The 24,748-nt window shown below is 41.5% G+C and overlaps 1 protein-coding gene across 1 annotated transcript; it reads right to left on the reverse strand.

The window, feature by feature from the left end:
• Positions 1 to 1,999: 1,999 nt before the first annotated feature.
• On the reverse strand, positions 2,000 to 24,724 carry LOC129838933 (ADP-ribosylation factor GTPase-activating protein 3-like). The gene is made up of 16 exons (XM_055906203.1): positions 24,559 to 24,724; positions 23,542 to 23,660; positions 23,290 to 23,362; positions 22,878 to 23,009; positions 22,620 to 22,700; positions 22,394 to 22,511; positions 22,241 to 22,297; positions 22,041 to 22,087; positions 21,684 to 21,835; positions 21,420 to 21,551; positions 20,525 to 20,662; positions 15,130 to 15,294; positions 14,833 to 14,956; positions 12,759 to 12,846; positions 4,639 to 4,763; positions 2,000 to 4,261 (listed from the first exon to the last, which is right to left on the reverse strand). The coding sequence occupies exons 1-16, from the start codon at positions 24,625 to 24,627 to the stop codon at positions 4,244 to 4,246; spliced, it is 1,638 nt and encodes a 545-aa protein (XP_055762178.1). The 5' UTR covers positions 24,628 to 24,724; the 3' UTR covers positions 2,000 to 4,243.
• Between the last annotated feature and the right edge of the window lie 24 nt (positions 24,725 to 24,748).

Here is a 24,748-nt window from a genome sequence, read left to right on the forward strand (position 1 = left end):
GACAGAGCTTGAAGAATTTTTAAAATAATAATTGGCAAAGGTTGCACACGATCCAGGTGTGGAAAGCTCTTAGAGACGTACCCAGAAAGACTCACAGCTGTTATTGCTGCTAAAAGTGATTTTAACATGTATTGACTCAAGGGGTTGAATACTTATTTTATGAAGATTCCCAAGTGGCGCAGCGGTCTAAGGCACTGCCTCTCAGTGCAAGTTCAAATCCAGGCTCGATCACATGCGGCCGTGATTGGGAGTACCATAGGGTGGTGCACAATTGGCCCAGCGTCATCCGGATTTGGCCAGAGTAGGCCGTCATTGTGAATAACAATTTGTTCTTCACTGACTTGCCTAGTTAAATAAAGTTTTTTTTATTTTTATTTGTTTTTTTAGAAATGTTAGATTTTTCTTGCACTTTTACAGTACAGAGTATTTTGTTTAGATCGTTGACAGAAGAAGTCAAGGGGTGCGAATACTTTCTGAAGGCACTGTAGTTTAAGTGCCCAATATCAAGAATTGATTATCAATAGCGTTTCTATATTTTCCTTACAATAATCCTGAATGGTGCAACAAAGACATAGTCTACCCTTATGCAAGGTAATGTGGGAATTTTACACATAGCTAAAGGCCATGCAGGGGCATTCTTAATGATTTGGAGGCCCCAGGCAGACACCAGTCTGAGGTCCCCTCCCATGTCTATTTAACACAATCATGCTGAAAGAAGAGCTGTTCGGAGCTGGCTCAATATTGACCAATACCAATCTTTTTTTGTAATTATATGGCCCTTTTAACATTCTAGTCATAATTTTCAGAAAACGTTGCAGTTTCAAAGCTTATTTACTGCAATTCTACACATTTTCCAATAGGACAGAGAACTATTTGCATTTTAAAGCTAATTCCATGCAATTTTACAAATTTTGCTATGGGATGGAGAGAAAATGTTGCCGTTTTAAAGCTAATTTCCTGCAATTCTAAACATTTTGCCATGACTTATGTCATGCTTATACGACATCTGGCAAGTGACCAACAAAATCAATGGGGGCACCCTGGTGGTCAGGGCCCCTGCTCAGTCAGAAATTCGGCCATGATAGGTTATTTGGTTTAGATAGCTGACTAGAATAACTTACCTAGTGACTCTCAGGCTGCGTTTAGGCAGGCAGCCCAATTCTGATATTTTTTTCCCACTAAATGGTCTTTTCACCAATCACGTCAAATCTTTTTCAACTGAAGTAGTGTAAAAAAAAGATCAGATTTGGACTGCCTGTGTAAATCCAGACACAGTGACTGACAAAACTGATGAACTGCCACATTTTGAAATTGCACCTTGTGTATTCTACTATTCTAACTCACAACAGTAAGCTGAGACACGACTGAGTTACTAAACTCTATATTTCTTTGGGTGGGGGGCTCCCTAACGGATGCAAGGCCCTAAGCGGCCGCTTATGTTGCTTATTGGTAGGGCCGGTCCTATAGTAGAACAGATAAAAATGCAACCAAGTTTATATGTTCATAAGGCTAAGAAAATGTCAAATTACTTGCATCTAAAGTGAGTGAAATGCATCAGAAAGGTAGTGGAAGGGTCAGTAAAACATCAGGGAAGATAATCAGGAAATAATTGTGTGTAGAATAAAATATCTGCATTGTTTTCAACTGCGGTTTTGTCACCGTCCCTTCTAACGTGTCCTGCGCAGCTTGCAAGCGTTGTAGAGCGAAACAGAAGACAGGTACACGTTTCTGAGAGTCTTGGCTTTCAGGCACAGGTTATAATAATAGCTTATAGCCACAACTGTTCAAAAGCTAGAGCCAAATTCGCAGGATAAAAACTGAAAACGCTCAATTTGTCACGACTGCTAAATTGCGCACATCAGAGGCTTCTCACGAGCAGAAAGGCAAGATAACAAATTATGTATTATTAAACACAATTCTGACAAGTTTACAAGGCCCCTGATGATGTGAGGGCCCCAGGCAACTGCCTGAGTTGCCTAATGGTAAGTCTGCCACTGAGGACATGCAAGTGCAGTATATTTTTAATTCTGAAGCAAAGTTTCTTATACACAGCAGCTAACAATGATACACACCTTGATTACACAAATTGAATGGATCTCTAAAGAGCTCATGTCCATAGATGTATTTGTTGGTAAACAAAGAAATTCAGAAACTGATGCAAAGCTTCAGGTGCTGTTCTATAGATGTACATTCAAGCAAAAAAAATGTACTTAGAGTTTCTAATACAAATACACAAAAACTAGATCTTCCCATCATTTACATTTTTAGGGCATGAGCACATGTTCTTTGGATTACAGTAGAAAGAGATTGAACAAAAGCCCTGGTTGGTCACTGAATTACACACTATACAAAATCCAGATTCAAATGGGTAACGTTACATCTTAAATATATTTCACTTCAGTGTTAAATCTCAACTCAAGAGTTCGAATTAGTAAGGATCAAAATTAGAAAAATATGCATAAAATGGTCAGGGAGTTCGGTAGGTGTTCCTAGTTAGCCAGAAATACTTCTTGCAACGTCCAGTTAGACCTCTAGCCAATCCCCTCAAAATAACAAAACCACACTACGCATAAACTCCCAAAATATAACCCACATATACCCAGAGTGTGAAAATATACTCTAAGCACCCTAGATAATCTCTGCAAGGTACACACAGTTCACAGAGGTAATTTACAATGAATCTGCTCAGCAAAGGGTTAGAGGTTACCCTTCACTAAACACATAGTACAAATGTTGAAATGAGTCAGGCCCTAGGGAGGGCAGCCAATGGGTCATTGATCAGAGGGCCACGTCCCATTTCTTTTGCATTAGTTCCTTTCCTTGTCTCTTTTCCTTCATAGCCACAGAAGGGTCAAATAATTGGATGGGTGTCCTGTGTTCCTCTCACAGAGGAATGTGGTCACAGAAAATAGAATTGGTTATTTGCCTGCGTTTAGACAGGTAGCCCAATTCTGATTTATTTTTATTTTTTTACACAGATCTTTTCACATCAGATCTTTTTAAAAAGCTGACTTGATTGGGCAAAAGACCTATTAGTGAGAAGAAAAAAAGAGAATTGTGCTGCCTGTCTAAACTCAGCCTTTGAGAGTACTGGGACAGAACATTAAGATACTACTCCCTTCATTCATCTGAACTGATAGCCAATAGTAGTATGGAGAATATGTTTGGCTGCTGAGAGGCAGACCAGATCACGCTACACTGTACAGGACCGTATCCTACCAGTGTGTCTATATACACACACACAACGAAATCACGGTGAGTATTCGGTCCTTCAGTCAAGTGACATAAGTACACTGCCAAGACTAAGGGCACTTTCAAACCAATGCAAACAATGCTTCAAAAGCACAGCAGACACCTTTTTTCAGAGAGCAGTGTACAGGTGGATAGAAGTGAATGAAATGGCAGATTTACACTGTCCAACAGATGAGATGGGGACATTTTGTTGCACCCCATCCTGACTAGAGGTCTGTCAACCAATGTTAAACAATGTTTATCCCACCTCGACTGTTCTCCACTTCACCATACCTCCAAACACACACATTCAGTGAATCGGCACACGCACAATGCGTCGCAGGCATTTTGGTTTGAAGGCACCCTAAAATTTAAGACATGTACCCTACATGGCAACATCTCTGGATTTGGCAGGTAATTAAAACAATACCCATCAGATTAATTAACTAAATTATTTACATACTGCATGTAGAAAAATACATGTTATCACACTACCAGATGATGTCTTCATTGCAAATAGTTACAGAAAAACCAAGGTGACCAGGATGACATATGATTCAATAACAATTGCACAGTTGAAAAGGAACCAAAAACCTAAGTCACCCTCAATTAGAACCATAATGGATGATAACAAAAATGTATTTTGAATACCATGGATATAAACATCTGTAAATATCAAAACTAAAGGCCTGGACAGATTAAATAATAAGCTGCGGAAATAAGTGTTCTTCATACATCTACCTCATAGAGGATGTTGGTTCGACATAACTCCAATGTAGATAATACGTCCTTTATTCAAATAGCTGCTATTTACACACATATATAGCTACAGCCTATGTTCTGGCCTACACAATGTCACTAATTCTCTCTCTCCGTCCATCTCTCCCTCTCCTGCACTTGTCCATCGCTCGTAAGGATGTTAACCGACTCCAATACCCAGGGGACCTAACAGGTTGTGTGTGTGTGTGTGTGTGTGGGGGGGGGTCATAACACAGGTACACACACACTGGACTCAAGCACTGTAGTGGTCCTGAAACAAAGAAGATACACAACACGTAAGAACCTACTGCTTACACCATATCAGTTGTCTGAGTGTTGACGCTGCATAATTAGGTAACCTTTAAATAAAGCTGCCCTTATACACAATGTACTTTGGTAACTAGTATGTTGTATCTAGCATGCCTTTGACCAAATAGTCACTGTTACTGTGCACTTACATAGTAATTAAATCAAGAAACTGGATTTCCAATTGGAATAATGATATAAAAAGGGCAAGTTCTTATTGTGTTGAAATTGCCTTACGGCTTACAGTCACCATAACACATTCACTTCAGTATGTGGCCCATGTGGGTGTCAATCTGCTGCTAGCACCAAGTGCCAACCAACAGGGCCATCTGAACCACAAACCTGAAGGGACGTGACTACTCCGCTGGCCATGACGGACAGCCTCCCGGCCGCAGAGCGGACCCCCAGCTTCAGCTGGGACATGTCTGGAGCACTGGGCAGCATGTTGGTCAGACGATATGAGCTGGCTACATGGGACCGGAGAGAGAGAGAGATGGTTAGTAACATCAGTGGCAGTTGCTTTAGAATGATCTTTCTTCTGATGTTTAAAACTTCTTGTCAATATGGGGGCGCTGTTTTCACTTTGTAAAAATTAGTTCCCAAATTAAACTGCCTCGTACTCAATTCTTGCTCGTACAATATGCATATTATTATTACTATTGGATAGAAAACACTCTAGTTTCTAAAACCGTTTGAATTATATATGTGAGTAAAACAGAACTCAAGTTGCAGCTAACTTCCTGTCAGGAAGTGAGAAATCTGAAATCGGGAACTCTGTTCCAGGGTCAGTTTATTAATTTGCATGTAATCTAAGAGTCGACATGCACTGCATACGATTTCCCCTAGATGTCAGTAAGCAGTGAGAATTGAAATGGTGTTGCTAGGCAGATCTGAGGCCATATAAAGGGTCTTGGAACGTGGGGTGCACTCTTTTCAACGTTCGTCATGGCGCAAGACAGACCTCAGGATGGCATTCTGAAAAGCTCTCGTTATAGGCCTTAGATATATCCGGCTCTGATTTTATTCGATATAGGTGTTAAAGACATCATAATGTAGTTATTTTAAACCGAGTTATATCAGTTTATAGCGATTTTCGGATATTTCTTTGTGCTGCGTTATGAAGAGTTGGACACGTCTGGGCCACATAGGAATTAGCAGCAAACATTAGCTAAGTTGAAGACGTCAATCTACAACCGAGCAACGATGATTCTGGACAAAGGACCACTTGCACAAGATTCTGATGGAAGCACATCAAAAAGTAAGAACTATTTATGATGTTAATTCGTTGTTGTTGAAAATGTAAAACTACTATTCCGCCATTAATTTCGGTGCGGTCTCGCTTTAACGCACGCTGTATGTCGTAGTAACGCTAATTTTAAAAATCTAACACAGCGGTTGCATTAACTAATGTATCTTTCATTTGCTGTCCAACCTGTATTTTTTAGTCAAGTTTATGATTAGTTATTGATTAGATTAGGTGCCTCTCCCAAGATTTCTCCCGACATTTTGTTGGCAGCTTGGCTACTATTCTCATTGTATAACCACGATTTGTGCCGCTAAATATGCACATTTTCGAACAAACAATATGTATTGTGTAATATGATGTTATAGGACTGTCATCTGATGAAGTTTGAGAAGGTTAGTGAAAAATTTAATATATTTTGCTGGTTTATTTGCTATCGCTAACGTGCATGAATCAATGCTGCTGTGTGGTTGGCTATTGTAGTAAGCTAATATAATGCTAAATTGTGTTTTCGCTGTAAAAAACACTTCAAAAATCTGAAATATTGGCTGGATTCACAAGATCTTTGTCTTTCATTTGCTGTACGCTGTGTATTTTTCATAAATGTTTTATGATGAGTATTTAGGTAATTCACGTTGCTCTCTGTAGTTATTCTAGTTGCTTTGGTGAGAGTTGTGATGGTGGCTGCAATGTAAAACTATGATTTATACCTGAAATATGCACATTTTTCGGACAAAACATATGCTATACAATGAATATGTTATCAGACTGTCATCTGATGAAGTTGTTTCTTGGTTAGTGACTATTTATATCTTTATTTGGTCTAATTTGTGATAGCTACCTATGCAGGAAAAAAAAGTTGTCTTTTGCTATGGTGGTTAGCTAATAGAAATACATAGTGTCTTCCCTGTAAAACATTTTAAAAATCAGAAATGATGGCTGGATTCACAAGATGTGTATCTTTCATTTGGTGTCTTGGACTTGTGATTTCATGAACATTTTATTATATGATATCCCTGTGGCTTTAGGCTAGGCTATGCTAGTCAGCTTTTTTGATGGGGGGGATCCCGGATCCGGGTTTGTGACTCGTTAGAGGTTAAATTGTGGGGGTGTACACATGCAGTGCTGATCTAGGATCAGATCTCCCATCTAATTCAATATGATCTGAAAGGCAAAACTGAGCCTACTCAGATGCTTTGTGAATATGGGCCATGGTGTTCACTTGATTTAGTGATATGAAATGGTTAAATTGTATACTTGAAAGTGTGATATGCAGTGCACTCAAACTATTCAGACACCTTGACTTTTTCCACATTTTGTTACAGCCTTATTCTAAAATAGATTTTTTTTAAATCCTCAATCTACAGGTTTTTCAAAATGTTTGCAAATATTTTTAAAATAACAGAAATTCCTGATTTAAATAACTATTCGGACTATGGAGACAGGAAATTGAGCTCAGGTGCATCCTGTTGTTTTTATTGATCATCCTTGATTGGCCATGATTTGGAAAGGCACACCTGTCTACAGTCTTGGTAAAAAAATATTGCCACCCTTGCACTTTCTTCAAGTAAGTCAAGAAACGGAATAAAGTATTTGGTCTCCACAATTCTTTATTTCACCCTTAATATTATAGAACATTTGTTTTTAATTCAGAACTTAATATCCATTTAAATGTAATAAGTGACATTGACACCATAGACTTAATATTTGGTAGCACAGGCTTTGGTCAAAATAACTGCCTTCTTCTAACTGCGGTTTTCAGATCTCTCCACAAGTTAATGGGATTTAGATCTGGACTCATTGCTGGCCACTTCAGAACAGTCCAGCGTTTATTCTTGAACCATTCCTGGGTGCTTTTTGAATTGTGTTTGGGGTCACTGTCCTGCTGAAAGACTCATGCTCTTCAACGGAGACCCAGCTTTCTGACACTGGGTCTGACATCGCGCTCCAAAATACCTCGGTATTCACCGGATTTCATGATGCCATGCACACGTTCAAGGCACCCAGTGCCAGAGGCAGCAAAGCAACCCCAAAACGTCACTGAACCTCCTCCATGTTGGACTGTAGGGAAGGTATTCTTTTCTTTGAAAGCTTCATTTTGTTTTCTGTAAACATAGAGAAGTTGTGCTTTACCAAAAAGCTCTAATTTGGTCTTATCTGTCCACAGGACATTCTCCGAGAAGGATTTTGGCATGTTCAGGTCTTTCTATCAGCAGTGGGGTCCTCCTGGGTCGCCTACCATATAACCCCCTTTCATTGAGTTAGCGAGTTGAAACTGTCGTACCTTGTGTCTGAAGGTCAGCTTGAATCTGCAGTTGACACAGGTCCTTCACCATTCAAACAATCCTTCACTGCATTCTTCCATCAAGTTCTCTTGCGGCCACGTCCAGTGAGGTTGGCTACAGTGGCATGGGCCTTAAACTTCTTGATAACATTACGTACGGTGGAAACAGGAACATCAACATCTCTGGAGATGGATATGTATCCTTGAGATAGCCAAGCTATGCGTGTCTGACCTCTGATAACTCACTGGTTTTCTTTTTGTTCACGCTCATTGCGGTACACACAGTGGCACAAAATAGGAGAACGAGTCCTTTTCTCTATTCAAACTGGTTGAATACATGGTTTTTATACTGCCGGCATCTTCAACTCACCACAGGTGAATTCAATTCCGAAGTAATTGAGAATCACCTACTTGAAATCGAATTATTTCTAACTACTTCTAGAAGGTACCAATAACATTGTCAGGGACATTTTAGGATTTCTTTGTGGAATTAGCTAAGATTTTGTTTTGTTCAACTGCACACCCAAAGACATACATACAGTTGAAGTCGGAAGTTTACATACACTCACAGGCTGACCACACCGCTCACGTCACGTGCGCGAGCATTGCAAAATAAATGTAGAAATCTATGTTATTCAATTATTGCACCCACACTGCTCGTATCTGCGACACCAATGGCTAAAATAGAAATCAATTCTATTTCTGACGCAGATCGCACTGCAAGTCCTGCCTCTCCCATCTCCTCATTGGTTTATTGGTTATACCCACGTGGGTGACTGAAAGAGAACGAGGTCAGTGGCGGTAATGCACCTAATTTATGAAAGTTGCCAATCGCAATATAAAGTCAAGAGAAGAAAAAGCCTGGAAGGAAGAGAGATGACTAGAAACGATTCGGTTGACCGTTTTATGTGGATTAATTGGTGGAGTAGAGGACATTGTGCATTTCAGGTAAAATAACTCAATGTTTATATCCCCAGGACAAATTAGCTAGCAACAGCAAGCTAGCTAAATAGGACAAATTAGCTAGCAAGTGCAAGCCAACTAGCCATAAAGGTTTAATGCTTTTCAACCTGTCCCCAAATGAATATAATTGGTTCAGTTTGTTTTGATATTTTAACCTGTGTCGTGATCGCGTTTGGTGTGGGGGTACAAAATACATTTATGCACAATGGCGTACGCTCGCAGCCGGTTTGGGTTCCGTGTTAGATTGGAGTCATCAAAACTAGTTTTTCAACCACTGCACAAATTTCTTGTTAACAAACTATAGTTTTGTCAAGTTGGTTAGGATATCTACTTTGTGCATGACAAGTAATTATTCCAACAATTGTTTACAGACAGATTATTTCACTTATAACCCATTGTATCTCAATTCCAGTGGGTCAGAAGTTTATACACTAAGTTGACTGTGCCTTTAAAACAGCTTGGAAAATTCCAGAAAATGATGTCATGGCTTTAGAAGCTTCTGATAGGCTAATTGACATAATTTGAGTCAATTGGAGGTGTACCTGTGGATGTCTTTCAAGGCCTACCTTCAAACTCAGTGCCTCTTTTCTTGACATCATGGGAAAATCAAAAGAAATCAGAAAAAAAATAAGTCTGGTTCATCCTTGGGAGCAATTTCCAAACGCCTGAAGATTCCACGTTCATCTGTACAAACAATAGTACGCCAGTATACACACCAGTCATATCGCTTAGGAAGGAGACACGTTCTGTCTCATAGAGATGAATGTACTTAGGTGCGAAAAGTGCAAATCAATCCCAGAACACCAGCAAAGGACCGTGTGAAGATGCTGGAGGAAACACGTACAAAAGTATCGATATCCACAGTAAAACAAGTCCTATATCGACATTACCTGAAAGGCCACTCAGCAAAACCGCCATAAAAAAGCCAGACTACGGTTTACAACTGCACATGGGGACAAAGATCGTACTTTTTGGAGAAATGTCCTCTGGTCTGATGAAACAAAAATAGAACTGTTTGGCCATAATGACCATGGTTATGTTTGGAGGAAAAAGGGGGATGCTTGCAAGCCGAAGAACACCATCCCAACCGTGAAGCAGGGGGGTGGCAGCATCATGTTGTGGGGGTGCTTTGCTGCATGAGGGACTGGTGCACTTCACAAAATAGATGGCATCATGAGGATGGACAATTATGTGGATATATTGAAGCAACATCTCAAGACATCAGTCAGGAAGTTAAAGCTTGGTCGCAAATGGGTCTTCCAAATGGATAATGACCCAAAGCATACTTCCAAAGTTGTTGCAAAATGGCTTAAGGACAACAAAGTCAAGGTATTGGAGTGGCCATCAAAGCCCTGACCTCAATCCTATAGAAAATGTGTGGGCAGAACTGAAAAAGCGTGTGGAGCAAGGAGGCCTAAAAACTTGACTCAAGTACAGACCAGCTCTGTCAGAAGGATTGGGCCAAAATTCACCCAACTTATTGTGGGAAGCTTGTGGAAGTCTACCCGAAACTTTTGACCCAAGTTAAACAATTTAAAGGCAATGCTACCAAATACTAATTGAGTGTATGTAAACTTCTGACCCAATGGGAATGTGCTGAAATAAATCACTGTACTATTATTCGGACATTTCACATTATTAAAATAAAGTGGTGATCTAACTGACCTAAGACAGGGAATTTTTACTCTGATTAAATGTCAGGAATTGTGAAAAACTGAGTTTAAATGTATTTGGCTAAGGTGTATGTAAACTTCCGACTTCAACTGTATACACTACCTTTCAAAAGTATGGGGTCACTTAGAAATTCCCTCGTTTTTGAAAGAAAAGCAAATTGTGTCCATTAAAATATCAAATTTATCAGAAATACAGTGTAGACATTGTTAATGTTGTAAATGACTATTGTAGCTGGAAACAGCAGATTTTTAATGGAATATCTACATAGGCGTACAGAGGCCCATTATCAGCAACCATCACTCCTGTGTTCCAATGGCACGTTGTGTTAGCTAATCGTAGTTTATCATTTTGAAAGTCTAATTGATCATTAGAAAACCCTTTTGCAATTATGGTAGTACAGCTGAAAACTGTTGTGCTAATTAAAAAAGCAATAAAACTGGCCTTATTTTGGACTAGTTGAGTATCTGGAGCATCAGTATGTGGGTTCGATTACAGGCTCAAAATGGGCAGAAACAAACAACTTTCTTCTGAAACTCATCAGTATATTCTTGTTCTGAGAATTGAAGGCTATTCCATGCGAGAAATTGCCAAGAAACTGAAGATATCATACAACACTGTACTACTCCCTTCACAGAACAGCGCAAACTGGCTCTAACCAGAATAGAAAGCCCTGGTGCACAACTGAGCAAGAGGACAAGTACATTAGTGTCTAGTTTGAGAAACAGACGCCTCACAAGTCATCAACGGACAGCTTCATTGAATAGTACCCACAAAAACACCGGTCTCAATGTCAACAGTAAAGAGGCGACTCCAGGATGCTGGCCTTCTAGGCAGAGTTGCAAAGAAAAATCCATATCTCAGACTGGCCAATAAAAAGGAGATTAGGATGGGCAAAAGAACACAGACACTGGACAGAGGAACTCTGCCTAGAAGGCCAGCATCCCGGAGTCGCCTCTTCATTGTTGACCTTGAGACTGGTGTTTTGCGAGTACCATTTAATCAAGCTGCCAATTGAGGACGGCAATTCCTTCGACCTCATGACTTGGTTTTTGCTCTGACATGCACTGTCAATATCCATACACACGTGTGTAAGGTCCCATAGTTGACAGTTAATGTCACAGTAAAATCCAAGTCATGAGGTCGAAGGAATTGCCGTAAAGCTCCAAGACAGGATTGTGTTGAGGCACAGATCTGGGAAAGGGTACACAAACCATTTCTGCAGCATTTAAGGTCCAAGAACACAGTAGCCTCCATCATTCTTAATAATGGAAGAATTTTAGAACTACCAAGACTCTTCCGATGTTCACTCTAACAGATATACAGAGTTCCTCTGTGGAGATAGGAGAACCTTCCAGAAGAACAACCATCTCTGCAGCACTACACCAATCAGGCCTTTATGGTAGAGTGTCCAGACGGAACCCACTCCTCAGTAAAAAAAGTACATTTCAGCCTGCTTGGAGTTTGACAAAAGGCACCTAAAGGACTCTCAGACCATGAGAAACAAGATTCTCTGGTCTGATGAAACCAAGATTGAACTCTTTGGGCTGAATGCCAACTGTCACATCTGGAGGAAACCTGGCACCATCCCTAAGGTGAAGCATGGTGGTTGCAGCATCATGCTGTGGTGATGTTTTTCAGCGGCAGGGCCTGGGAGACAAGTCAGGATGAGGCAAAGATGAATGGCGCAAAGTACAGATGGAAACCTGCTCCAGAGTGCTCAGGACCTCAGACTGGGGCGAAGGTTCACCTTCCAACAGGATAATGAACCTAAGCACACAGCCAAGACAACACAGGAGTGGCTTTGGGACAAGTCTCTGAACGTTCTTGAGTGGCCCAGCCAGAGCCCGGACTTGAACCCAATCGAACATCTCTGGAGACACTTGAAAAAGCTGTGCAGTGACACTCCTCGTCCAACCTGACAGAGCTTGAGAGGATCTGCAAAGAAGAATGGGGAAAAACTCCCCAAATACAGATCTGCCAAGCTTGTAGTGTCCTACCCAAGAAGACTTGAGGCTGGAGTCGCTGCCAAAGGTGCGTCAACAAAGTACTGAATAAAGGGTCTGAATACTTATGTAAATGTGATTTCAATTTTTAGATTAATACAATTTACAAAAATGTATAAAAAACTGTTTTTGCTTTGTCATTATGGGGTATTGTGCGTAGATTGATGAGGGGAAAAAACTATTGAATCCATTTTAGAATAAGGCTGTAATAAAATGTAGAAAAAGACAAGGAGTCTGAATAGTTTCCCGAATGCGCTCTATGAATGGTTAAGTATACACTTGTTGGCTTCCCTACCCATCTGTTTCTTTGGGTCATCAAACAGGTCAGCTGAGCTGATGGAGTTGCTTCCAGAGAACCTCTCCAGGCGAGTCTTTGCCTCATACTGCATTGAAACAACCACATTAATACTTTATACTTCAAATGACATACTTGATACTAAACAATGAACATACTACACATAAGGGTATTACTGTAACAGGGATTTTCCTGTGGATAAATAAAGGACAGCAGTTGTAGATAATAATCAATAAAAAAAGCAATGTTGCAACAGGGAAACACAGCCAGAACAGAAGCAGAGAAAATGTCTAACAGCCTTCTCTGAGAAAGACATATGAATTCCACAGCACCAAATGAACTGTATACACCAGCCTGAGGCGCTTGTAGGACGTCACAGCCTAGCGTAAAACTTTAACCAGAACAGTCAACACTGGCAGACATTTGATACTGGCAGTCAATTAGATCAAAAAGGTAGTAACATCAGTACTTAGGTACAACGTAATTATAGACTCAAATAATTTGTCATTACGAATCATTTTTTTTTATATATTCACTACTGGTCAATAGTTTTAGAACACCCACTTATTCTAGGGTTTTTCTTTGTTTCTAGTAATTTTCTACATTGTAGAATAATCGTGAAGACACCAAAACTAAGAAATAATGTAGTAACCAAAAAAAGTGTTACACAAATCAAAAGATACTTTAGATTTGAGATTCTTCAAAGTAGCCACCGTTTGCCTTGATGACAGCTTTACACAGGCTTGGCATTCTTTCAACCAGCTTCAACTGGAACGCTTTTCCAACAGTCTTGAAGGAGTTCCCACATATGCTGAGCACTTGCTGGCTGCTTTTCCTTCACTCTGCAGTCAAACTCATCCCGAACCATCTCAATTGGGTTGAGCTCGGGTGATTGTGGAGGCCAGGTAATCTGATGCAGCACGCCATCACTCTCCTCGGTCAAATAGCCCTTAGACAGCCTGGAGGTGTGCTGATTAGAAAAACAAATGACAGTCCCACCAAGCGCAAACCAGATGGGATGGCGTATCGCTGCAGAATGCTGTGGTAGCCATGCCGGTTAAGTGTACCTTAAATTCTAAATAAAATCACAGACCGTGTCACCAGCAAAGCACCACCACAATATCACACCTACATGCATCACGGTGGGAACCACACATGCGGAGATCATCCGTTCACCTACTTTGCGTCACAAAGACACGGCGGTTGGAACCAAAACTCTCAAATTTGGACTCAGACCAAAAGGACAGATTTCCACTTGTCTAATGTCCATTGCTCGTGTTTCTTGGCCCAAGCAAGTCTCTAATTCTTATTAGAGTCCTTTAGTAGTGGTTTCTTTGCAGCAATTCGACCATGAAGGCCTGAACACTTGACGTTGAGATGTGTGTGTTACTTGAACTCTGTGAAGCATTTATTTGGGCTGCAATCTGAGGCTGTTAACTCTTATAAACCTATCCTCTGCAGCAGAGGAAACTGGGTATTCCTTTCCTATGGTGGTCCTCATGAGAACCAGTTTCATCATAACACTTGGTTTTTGCAACTGCACTTGAAGCTACTTTCAAAGTTCTTTACATTTTCCACATTGACTGACCTTCATGTCTTAAAGTAATGGACTGTCGTTTCTCTTTACTTATTTGAGCTGTTCTTGCCATAATATGGACTTGGTCTTTTACCAAATAAGGCTATCTTCTGTATACCAGCACTACCTTGTCACAACAACTGACTGGCTCAAACGCATTAAGACAGAAAGAAATTCTACAAATTAACTTTTAACAAGGCACACCTGTTAATTGAAAAGCATTCCAGGTGACTACCTCATGAAGCTGGTTGAGAGAATGCCAAGCATGTGCAAAGCTGTCATCAAGGCAAAGGGTGGCTACCTTGAAGAACCTCAAATATTTTTTAACACTTTGTGGTTACTACATGATTCCATATGTGTTATTTCATAGTTTTGATGTCTTCACTATTATTCTACAATGTAGAAAATAGGAAAAATAAAGAAAAACCCTGGAATGAGTAGATGTGTCCAAACTTTTGACTGGTACTGTACGTGTGTGTCCCGTAACAGTGTGCCTACCTCAGAGTCATCCTGCTTGCCAAAGTACATGTCAGAGGAGATGGCCTTGACATCGCCAAACTTCTTGCGGGCGTCGCCTGAGTCTGAGACAGGGACTGGGTCTGCTTTCCGCCGGGCTGCGGTCCTGTGTGTGAGAGAGAGGGAGGGTGCATTCAGTGACAACTGCAGTGAGAACCTTAAAATAGAGAATTTAAAAAAGAAAGTGGCTCAGGGGACTTATACGGGCAAAATAAAATGTTACTTTTTCACATGCATCTCTGTATTTTCATCCCTGGAAATCAAACAGTCATATAGTACCTGTCGTCCTGTGAGGAACTCTTGGTGCTCAGGTAGAAGTCTGGCTCTGGCTTCCTGCTCTCTTTCCTCCAGCCAGACTCCCCCGTCTCGCTCCAATTGGAGAAGAACTTGTCAGAGGATTCTGTCGGGTCATCAAACTTGGTCATTGAACTGGTCATCGACATCCTGATGGGTTTCATATGGAATAGAGAGCTCAATTACTTTTTTTGTACAATATATTGTCTTTTATTTTTTTTACAATTTAACAATCAAAATGTGACAAATAATGCCCCGTTATTCCTTCCACCTACACGAAACACCATGCAACATGGGGGCACATCGTGCAAAACCCTTCCCTCCCCAACACAGGAACACCCCCCTCCCTCCCCTCTACCGGTATTAGCTTCACTGATTATCAACAAAAAAAGAAACCGAATGACCTTCACATTCCATGCTAGAAAATAAATTCAACAAAAACATTAATGAAGATAGTAGTAATGAGGCAGCTAAAGTGACATCTCTAGAAACTTCTGAAAGTCCCCCCAGACATCAGTAAATTCAAAGGGTTTATTACATAAATTGTATGTTATTTTTTCAGATGGAATATAGGAAGATAGTTATTTTAGCCACATCTGCTTGCTTGTCACTCTTCCATATAAAAGCTGTGCATTTATTGGCTGCAATGACTGACAATTTAATGAATCTGGTTTTGCTAGAAATATTAACTGGTAGAACAGAATCATCTCCAAGAAGTATAAGGGAAGGATCTAGTGGTACCATCATATTAGTGACCTGTGATAAGATCTGAATAATGTCTTTCCAATAAATGCTTAGTTCAGGGCAGAACAAAAACATATGCATATGTGCAAAATTTGGAATTGATCTTATACAGTCTCTCTGGTGTAAAGTAGACCCTATGTAAAATATTGAATTGCATCAACTTGTGCCTTGTGTTAAATTAAAGACGCTGAGCATCTAAAAAGAGCTTTCCCCATTTCTCATCCTCAACAATGAGTCCAAGGTCATCATGCCACTTTATGCAAGCTTTCAGAGGTTCATCGTTCCCCAACAGATCTTGAAGACCAGAGTACATGTCGGAAATGAAACCTTTTACCCCTTTCCACAGTTTATTAGTTCTAGGTTTACTCATGGGCTGAATCCTACCTCCCTGTTGAGTGGCAATGTAATGCCTAACCTGTAGGTACTTGAAGAAATGAGTTTGAGGTAACTGAAAATGAGATGCCAGTTGTTGAAAGGATAGTAGTCTATAGAGTACCTTCTCTATAGAGATTAGCAAATGTTTTCATTCCTTTGTTGAACCAAGAAAATGTAATACCATCTCAGGGCTTTGGGTAAGATGGGGTTATTATAAAAAGGTATTTGTTCATATATAGATCTAAGCCCTTCTGTTTGATTACAGACTTCAATACATATATTTAAAGTGTTTTTAATGAAAGTGTTGTTTATGAGACCTAGCAAAGCTTTAGGTGGGCTAATATACGGTATAGATGTTAATGTAGCAGGGGTCAGACACGCCTCTGTTTCCAAGAGGGTGAACTTGTATCTTGCCATACCCACACAGCCTTTAACTGAGATGCCCAGTAATACAACTGGAAGTCAGGTAGAGTTAGTCCTTCTGAGTATGGTTTGTATAAAGTTGTGAGTTTAACTCTGAGGGGGGGGGGGGGGGGGGGTTCCATTTCCACAGAAATTAAGAAACCTTCCTATTAAGTTGTTTGAAAAAAAGCTTTGGGAATAGGAAAGGGCAAGGTCTGAAAAAGGTACAAGAATTTCGGTAATATATTCATCTTTACACAATTGACCTGCCCAATAAGAGAAATTGGTAAATCCCGCCATCTATCCAATTCTTCCCCAACCTTTTTGAGAAGTGGAGTATAGTTCAGTTGATATGTCTTAATCATTTCAGAAGGAATTTGCAATCCAAGATGTAATTTTCTGTGGTTTCCAAGAAAACGGCTGGTCTAAGATTGGGTTCTGCATTGCTGCCCTGTTAAAAGGCATAATTATACTCTTCGATAGTATTATTTTATATCCTGAAAAAGTCAGATATTCTTTCAGGATGTCAACTAATGCTCGGAGTAAAATTGCTGGTTTAGTGAGATAAAGCAAAATGTCATCGGCATATAGCGAGACCAGATGTTCACGCCCACCTATACGAACACCATGGATGGATGGATGAGATGTAAAAGCTTCTGCCAGTGGCTCTATAGCCAAAGAAAAAAAAAGGAGAGGACTAGCGGGACAACCCTGTCTTGTGCCACATGAGAGAGAACTAGGAGGATATACACTGCTCAAAAAAATAAAGGGAACACACAACACAATGTAACTCCAAGTCAATCACACTTCTGTGAAATCAAACTGTCCACTTAGGAAGCAACACTGATTGACAATAAATTTCACATGCTGTTGTGCAAATGGAATAGACAAAAGGTGGAAACTATAGGCAATTAGCAAGACACCCCCAAAAAAGGAGTGATTCTGCAGGTGGTGATCACAGACCACTTCTCAGTTCCTATGCTTCCTGGCTGATGTTTTGGTCACTTTTGAATGCTGGCGGTGATCTCACTCTAGTGGTAGCATGAGACGGAGTCTACAACCCACACAAGTGGCTCAGGTAGTGCAGCTCATCCAGGACGGCACATCAATGCGAGCTGTGGCAAAAAGGTTTGCTGTGTCTGTCAGCGTAGTGTCCAGAGCATGGAGGCGCTACCGGGAGACAGGCCAGTACATCAGGAGACGTGGAGGAGGCCGTAGGAGGGCAACAACCCAGCAGCAGGACCGCTACCTCCGCCTTTGTGCAAGGAGGAGCACTACCCTGCAAAATGACCTCCAGCAGGCCACAAATGTGCATGTGTCTGCTCAAACGGTCAGAAACAGACTCCACGAGGGTGGTATGAGGGCCCGACGTCCACAGGTGGGGGTTGTGCTTACAGCCCAACACCGTGCAGGACGTTTGGCATTTGCCAGAGAACACCAAGATTGGCAAATTCGCCACTGGTGCCCTGTGCTCTTCACAGATGAAAGCAGGTTCACACTGAGCACATGTGACAGACGTGATAGTCTGGAGACGCCGTGGAGAATGTTCTGCTGCCTGCAACATCCTCCAGCATGACCGGTTTGGCGGTGGGTCAGTCATGGTGTGGGGTGGCATTTCTTTGTGGGGCCGCACAGCCCTCCATGTGCTCGCCAGAGGTAGCCTGAGGTTGGCCCTGGGTTCCTCCTAATGCAAGACCTCATGTGGCTGGAGTGTGTCAGCAGTTCCTGCAAGAGGAAGGCATTGATGCTATGGACTGGCCCGCCCGTTCCCCAGACTTGAATCCAATTGAGCACATCTGGGACATCATGTCTCGCTCCATCCACCAACGCCACGTTGCACCACAGACTTTTCAGGAGTTGGCAGATGCTTTAGTCCAGGTCTGGGAGGAGAACCCTCAGGAGACCATCCGCCACCTCATCAGGAGCATGCCCAGGCTTTGTAGGGAGGTCATACAGGCACGTGGAGGCCATACACACTACTGAGCCTCAATTTGACTTGTTCTAAGGACATTACATCAAAGTTGGATCAGCCTGTAGTGTGGTTTTCCACTTTAATTTTGAGTGTGACTCCAAATCCAGACCTCCATGGGTTGATACATTTGATTTCCATTGATAATTTTTGTGTGATTTTGTTGTCAGCACATTCAACTATGTAAAGAAAAAAGTATTTAATAAGAATATTTCATTCATTCAGATCTAGGATGTGTTATTTTAGTGTTCCCTTTATTTTTTTGAGCAGTATATATATATATATATATATATATATATATATATATATATATTTAATTATAGTATAGTATAATTAATTATAGTATATATAATATAATTATGCCTTTTAACAGGGCAGCTATGCAGAACCCAATCTTAGACCAGCCGTTTTCTTGGAAACCACAGAAAATTACATCTTGGATTGCAAATTCCTTCTGAAATGATTAAGACATATCAACTGAGTAGTGAGTAGCTTATCCCTGTCTCGGTATCACTAAAGTCAGCATACATCTAACAATAAACAAGCCAGCAAACGTAATACTAGCTAAAATCGCCTGAAGTAATAAACAACATAGTTAGGCTTGAAACCCATTCAAAAGCCACATAACTATTTAACCAAACCCGACCTCTCTGCGTAAAATAAAAGTATACAGAAAAATGTAACTACCTGGCATAGTGTGGATGTATAGTAGCTATAGCTACACCCTTGTATACTTAGCAAGCTGGCTAAATAGCACAGCCAACAATAGCTATAATCCAACTTTACCTCGCCAGTCATTATCACACTAGCCATCTAGCCAACCAGCCAGCCAGTCGATCATATGAGTAATTTCATTGTTTCCTCATGTGCTAACAGTTCAAGGTCCACTGTATCCAAGTTCAAAAGACAGTTCCTCGGGGTGTAGTAGACGTGAACAAGTCAGGAAGTTCTTTCCTTGTGTATGTTTCAGCCATCTTCACAGTCAAATGTGCGCTCACCATTCTTGGTTTCGATCCATAAAGTCGCTGGGTAGCGCAGGCCATATGCTAAGCCAGCCTGACGCAGAAGTCTCTTCAGTGGGGAGAAAGCCATCCTCCTCTTGTGTAGTGTGGGAGAAAGATCATGATTCTGGCATCTCTGTACTTGAGCTCTCCCTTTGCTCGGGCAGCAGAGAGGATGCGAACAGTGTCCTGGTACCGTAGAAATGTAATGACAAATGCCCTGGGTGCTACCTGGCCAGGCAGCCGCCTCCGTGGGGTGCGATGGGCCCTCTCGAGGAGGGAGGAGGGGGTCAATCCAGAATTCTGGGAATCCATTCCTGTAGAAAGGAGATTGCGTCTCTTCATGGCCTCCGAGAAACTTTGAAGTCTCAAATTCGAGCGCCTTTGGAAATTTTCGCAATAATCAAATTTCTCTTCGAGTTCAGAGATGGCGTCGTCCAATTTCTTGTATTTTTGGTCCACTTCCTCGCGGACGTCCAGGATGGCAGCCTGGTGGTCAGCATAGTCTTTTTCTAACTTTGTCACGCATCCCTTTGTGACTTTCTGGTCTTCGTGGAGTCTATCGACCAGCACATCAATTTTGCTGAGGTGTTCAGAAAGTGTCTCTTGGATTTTTGTTATGCCCTTGTCCATCTCCATTCTGAACCATGCTGGTGCTTCGAGGACACTACACAGTATTGTTAAAGCGTCGCCATTGCCGGAAGTCAGAGAGCTCAATTTGAATGGATTACATTTCCAGATCTTTTCGTGATGTCTTTCCAACTCCCATTACAAGACAACACAAATAGATCTGAGACCAGGCTAGCCATATCAGTGATTACTTCCAAGAAGGAATGACCCATTGCTAAAGTATTGGAACGTTGCCGGAGTGTGTAGGTAGTGTGGTGACCTGGATGTAAAGGAGCCTTCGTCAGTCTCCTCTTCCTCCTTCTCTGTGTACCTCCGGCTCTTAGTGGGCTGCTTGGACCCCACTGGGCTCTCCTGCTGGATAGTGTGCATGTCTGACAGCACAGAGTGAGACACTCCACTAGAGGGAGATAGAGGGGGGAGAGACAATGGAGTCAAATAATCAAAGTATTTGTTACCACAATATCTCCAATTGTTACAACATGTTTCAGTCCCAACAAAAATATAATTATTTTAGATCAGGGTTTCCCAAACTAGGGGTCATGACCAATGTGCAGGGGGCGGAAATCGTCTAATTTGAAAATCGGGTTGCGAGAGAATTTTAACTTACATCAGTACCGTTTAAGCTACAAAATACTATGACCCCATCACTGAAAGATAACTCTCAGGAACACGTACAGTTTCCCTTTACTAGCCGTTAGAACCGAGTGGACAAGACCATACACTAAATCCGACTGGGAGAAAAAGAACAATAAATTATGTTCTTTTCTACACAGAAGACCATACAACATTATTGCCTGATGATCTTCTGAACTTCCCAATACCTTTCTGATGCATTTCAGTCACTTCAAACCATAGTCGTCAGATTGAAATACTGTCTGACATTTCTAATAGACTGTCATAACCCAAATTAAAAAAGTAAACATTGGCCATTGATTACATACATTTTTTTTACATGGTGGGGTCGCCAAAATGTTTTAATATCAAAATGGGATCGCACAGCAAAAAGTTAGCGAATCCCTGTTTTAGAAGATGAGTGACTTATCCCCTGCAATGTAAAGTACTCTTTTAAACTATTCTACATAGGACATCTATAAAAAGTGTGTTAAGAAATAAACTAATCCTTTTATCACCACCATCAATTCAATGCCCCCCACCTCCTGCTGCCAAAGCCCATGCCCAGTCTCTCAGCCTGCTCCTTCTTCTTCTCCCCCATCCCCTTCATCTTCTCTGTATTACTCCTCTGCTGCGCCTCCAGATCCTTATAGGCCAGTCTCATGGAGGCACCACTAGAGGGAGGAAGAGAGAAAGAGGTGGAGAGAGAAAAATGGATAAGCAGAGTGAAGATTAGAGAATAATAGATCATGTGGATGAGAGAGCGAGAGGCCAATAAAGCCCATTTAAATTGGAGAGAGACGCACATGGATTCCTCTGCTGGTTGGGGGCTGTTCTTGGTGGTGGGTGCTGTATCTCTCTCATTGAGTTTGTCTACTGCCTGTGCTTTCTTCTCCAGGTCACAGAAACTCTGTTTGCTCACCTTCTTACCCCCAAGACCACCTTTCTTAGCGCCCAACTGAGACAAAACACAGGACACAGACGTGAATACGCATCTACTAATCTACTGACCCACAAGATCCATGAGCGATGTACACAGTCCATTCACACTAAACCCCCCACCCACACAACCATCACCAAATTCACTCTTATTCATAAGCACAACACACATAGGTACAGGGGAGGAACATTACCTCCTTAATCCACTACCATAGAGTACATACTGTTTTCTTGGCCCCAGCTGGTTTCTTCTTGAGAAGAGAGGAGGACTCTAAGGGAGAAGGAACAGTGGGCATTAGAATACAGTTGATAAAAGCTGCTAAGAGCTACTGTTCCAGGCTCAGATATTTCTACGTACTCCTAATGCTTAAGGTTCTAGTTGAGTATCTTTAGTCTCTAGGGCATAATCTCTTGGTCCTCTTACCTAAGGCTTCTTTAGGAGACATACTTAGCACGTCAACACTGGGACCCTCTGTATTACCTGAAGACAGAAAGAGTTGAGGGCATAGACGACATGGACAAACAGATGCAAGTGTATGTGTGTTTCTGAAGTGTAAATATTGAAGTAGAGGTGTACTGTTTTTGTCTCTCTCGGTTTCTTTTGTAGAGGGTTCCTCTACTGGGGTGGGGCTTAGATTCATCTGGGCGGAGCTTGTTATATTAGGCTGGGCGGAGCTACGATCATCAGGGATTGCCTGCCAAAATACGCAAGGTAAGGACAAGACCATGTAAACAACATGCACACATCCATAATCTTCTACAATTTCAAACAAATAAGTACTAACAGTCACACACACACACACCTGTGCGTGCATACTGAAGAAATCCTCCTCCTTATTGACGGGAGATGTTGGAGAGAGGGGGGCCTGGCTGTCCAGCCACAACTGCAGGGAAACAAAACAGAGGATTCCTTGGCATCTATAAGGACCTAAGTATACACTCCTTTAAATCATCCATGTTGATGCAACATGATTATGTTGTTAAAGACAGTATAACAAGTAACCAATGTTGACTAAATCCATTTTTGCCCAGTGGAATGTCTGGATGGATGTGTGTGGCACCTCAGTGCCGAAGCGCCTTGTGGCCTGCGTGGCCGAGGTCTTGATCTTCTCGCGGTAGAGCGCAGCGGCTCGGCTGTTGTACTTGGTGTTGGCGGCATTGGACGTGCAGCCTTGCTGGGCAAAGAAGGCATTCTGAGAGACACGGGGGAAAACAATGGTTTGAATTACACATTGTAATACAAAAAGGTATTGTTAATAGTTATCAGAATATTACATTATAATATTGCATACATCGTACAGGTATTATACAGGGCCCTATTGTGACGTCATGACAACATACAGTATATACACATTCTAGAGATAATGCCCACTCATGCAGTCAGAAACATAACTACTAGTACCACCCTCTCAGCGCTTAACAACAACACAGCAGGTTGGGACGTGGCTGCCCACCATGGATGGCTTTACTCACCGCGCTGGCATTGCCGCCCACCTGCATGCATCGCAGCTGGTACCAGGACCAGTTAGAGTCCAGCTCAGTAGACCTGAAACAAACAATACACAGTTCTGATTCTGAACACTCCATCGGGCCATAAATGTGTCAAACTGTGTGTTGTGTGAAGCCAATGGACCTGTCCAGAAACAATCCCTACCCACTAGTGTAGATCTGAAAGAACAGGATGGGGTAGGCAACAAATGTGTTTTTTCATTCATTGTTCCTTACCTGATGAATGACAGGTGCACTCCTAATGACCTGTGTGTTCCTGAGCAGTCTATACAGAGAAACACTCCATATGTGATACTGGCCCAACTAGGATTCTTAGCCGAACAGTCAAAGCACGCCTGTAATAGAAAAGAAGCAACTTTGGAAAACATGAGACTTGAATACAGACAAGGTGTTCGCTGTCTCCTTCATGCAGTGATAAGTCTATGGCGACACTGATAAACAAGTTAATATGAGCGCATGCCAAATAGATAGTAAAACACTAACACATAATGAATCAACCCAGTAGCGTGGAGGTCTGAAGTACAAAATATTGACCTCATACTGTATATTCTTTTTATATTTTCCTATTCTTTTCTAGTATAAACTTTATTTTATTGCCTCTACTTGTCCACACATTATGAGAACGCCGAAATTTACCAACAGTAGATCTAAACCAGCTAGTTACAAATGTTGCAATATAACGTTAGTGGAAACAATGTTTCCAAAACAGTTTTTCGATGTTTGCGGTTGCAACATTGTCGCGTTCAATGTAGCCATGCCTAAACAGCAGACGGAAACAGCTGGAATCGACAGTTTGAGCCAAAAGGTACTGTTTATGTCTGTGTGACGTCTTATCTTTGTGGTGTCCATGAGTCAACATTTAACAGACATCTATAAATTTACAATAAACACACTGACGCTAACGAAGTGGACTGTCCAACCAGTTTCTTAAAGTACCATCTTTGTTCCAACTGTCATCATGCCACATGACAGCTGGCTCGAACGTGACTGTCAGGGATATCCTATCGTTCCATTTAAACTGTTCATGCTAATTCTTTCTTCAACACTGCAAAAACATATTTTGTCAGGAGGATGTGCAATGAGCATACGTGGTTCAAAGCTTTTCCATGTGCGTTTGTTACGACGCATCTACCCCTGCCCAGCAAAACAGTGCGACGTGTCATTTTTTCCCCTCTGAAGTTAGCTAACATTAGCTACTTACTCGTTAAAGACAGAAAGCTTATCAACTCTCACCTTATTCGTAGAAAGGGAACGTAGTCGTTTGAAAATGGCAGCAATATCATGCTTGCTGGGCTCTGACATCTTTCCACCTGTTGATAATTTCACCTGATCGGTAAAGTGCAGCGTTTAGCAAATTTGTTTCCCTGTGAATCAAAAATACTTCCGTCCTCGTCATTGGTAAAGGCACCCGTCAGAACGATAA

The sequence above is a fragment of the Salvelinus fontinalis genome, chromosome 39 (genome assembly GCF_029448725.1).
Source record: "Salvelinus fontinalis isolate EN_2023a chromosome 39, ASM2944872v1, whole genome shotgun sequence".
Lineage (NCBI taxonomy): Eukaryota > Metazoa > Chordata > Actinopteri > Salmoniformes > Salmonidae > Salvelinus > Salvelinus fontinalis.

Bases quoted from the DNA above. Each gene is read 5' to 3' on its own strand.
- LOC129838933 (XM_055906203.1), bottom strand. From the start codon at position 24,627: ATGTCAGAGCCCAGCAAGCATGATATTGCTGCCATTTTCAAACGACTA. The intron at 22,088-22,240 runs GTAAGAGGACCA...CTTCTCCCTTAG, and splicing joins GTCTCCTAAAGAAGCCTTAG to AGTCCTCCTCTCTTCTCAAG. The intron at 20,663-21,419 runs GTGGGGGGCATT...ATCTCCCTCTAG, and splicing joins ATGGGCTTTGGCAGCAGGAG to TGGAGTGTCTCACTCTGTGC.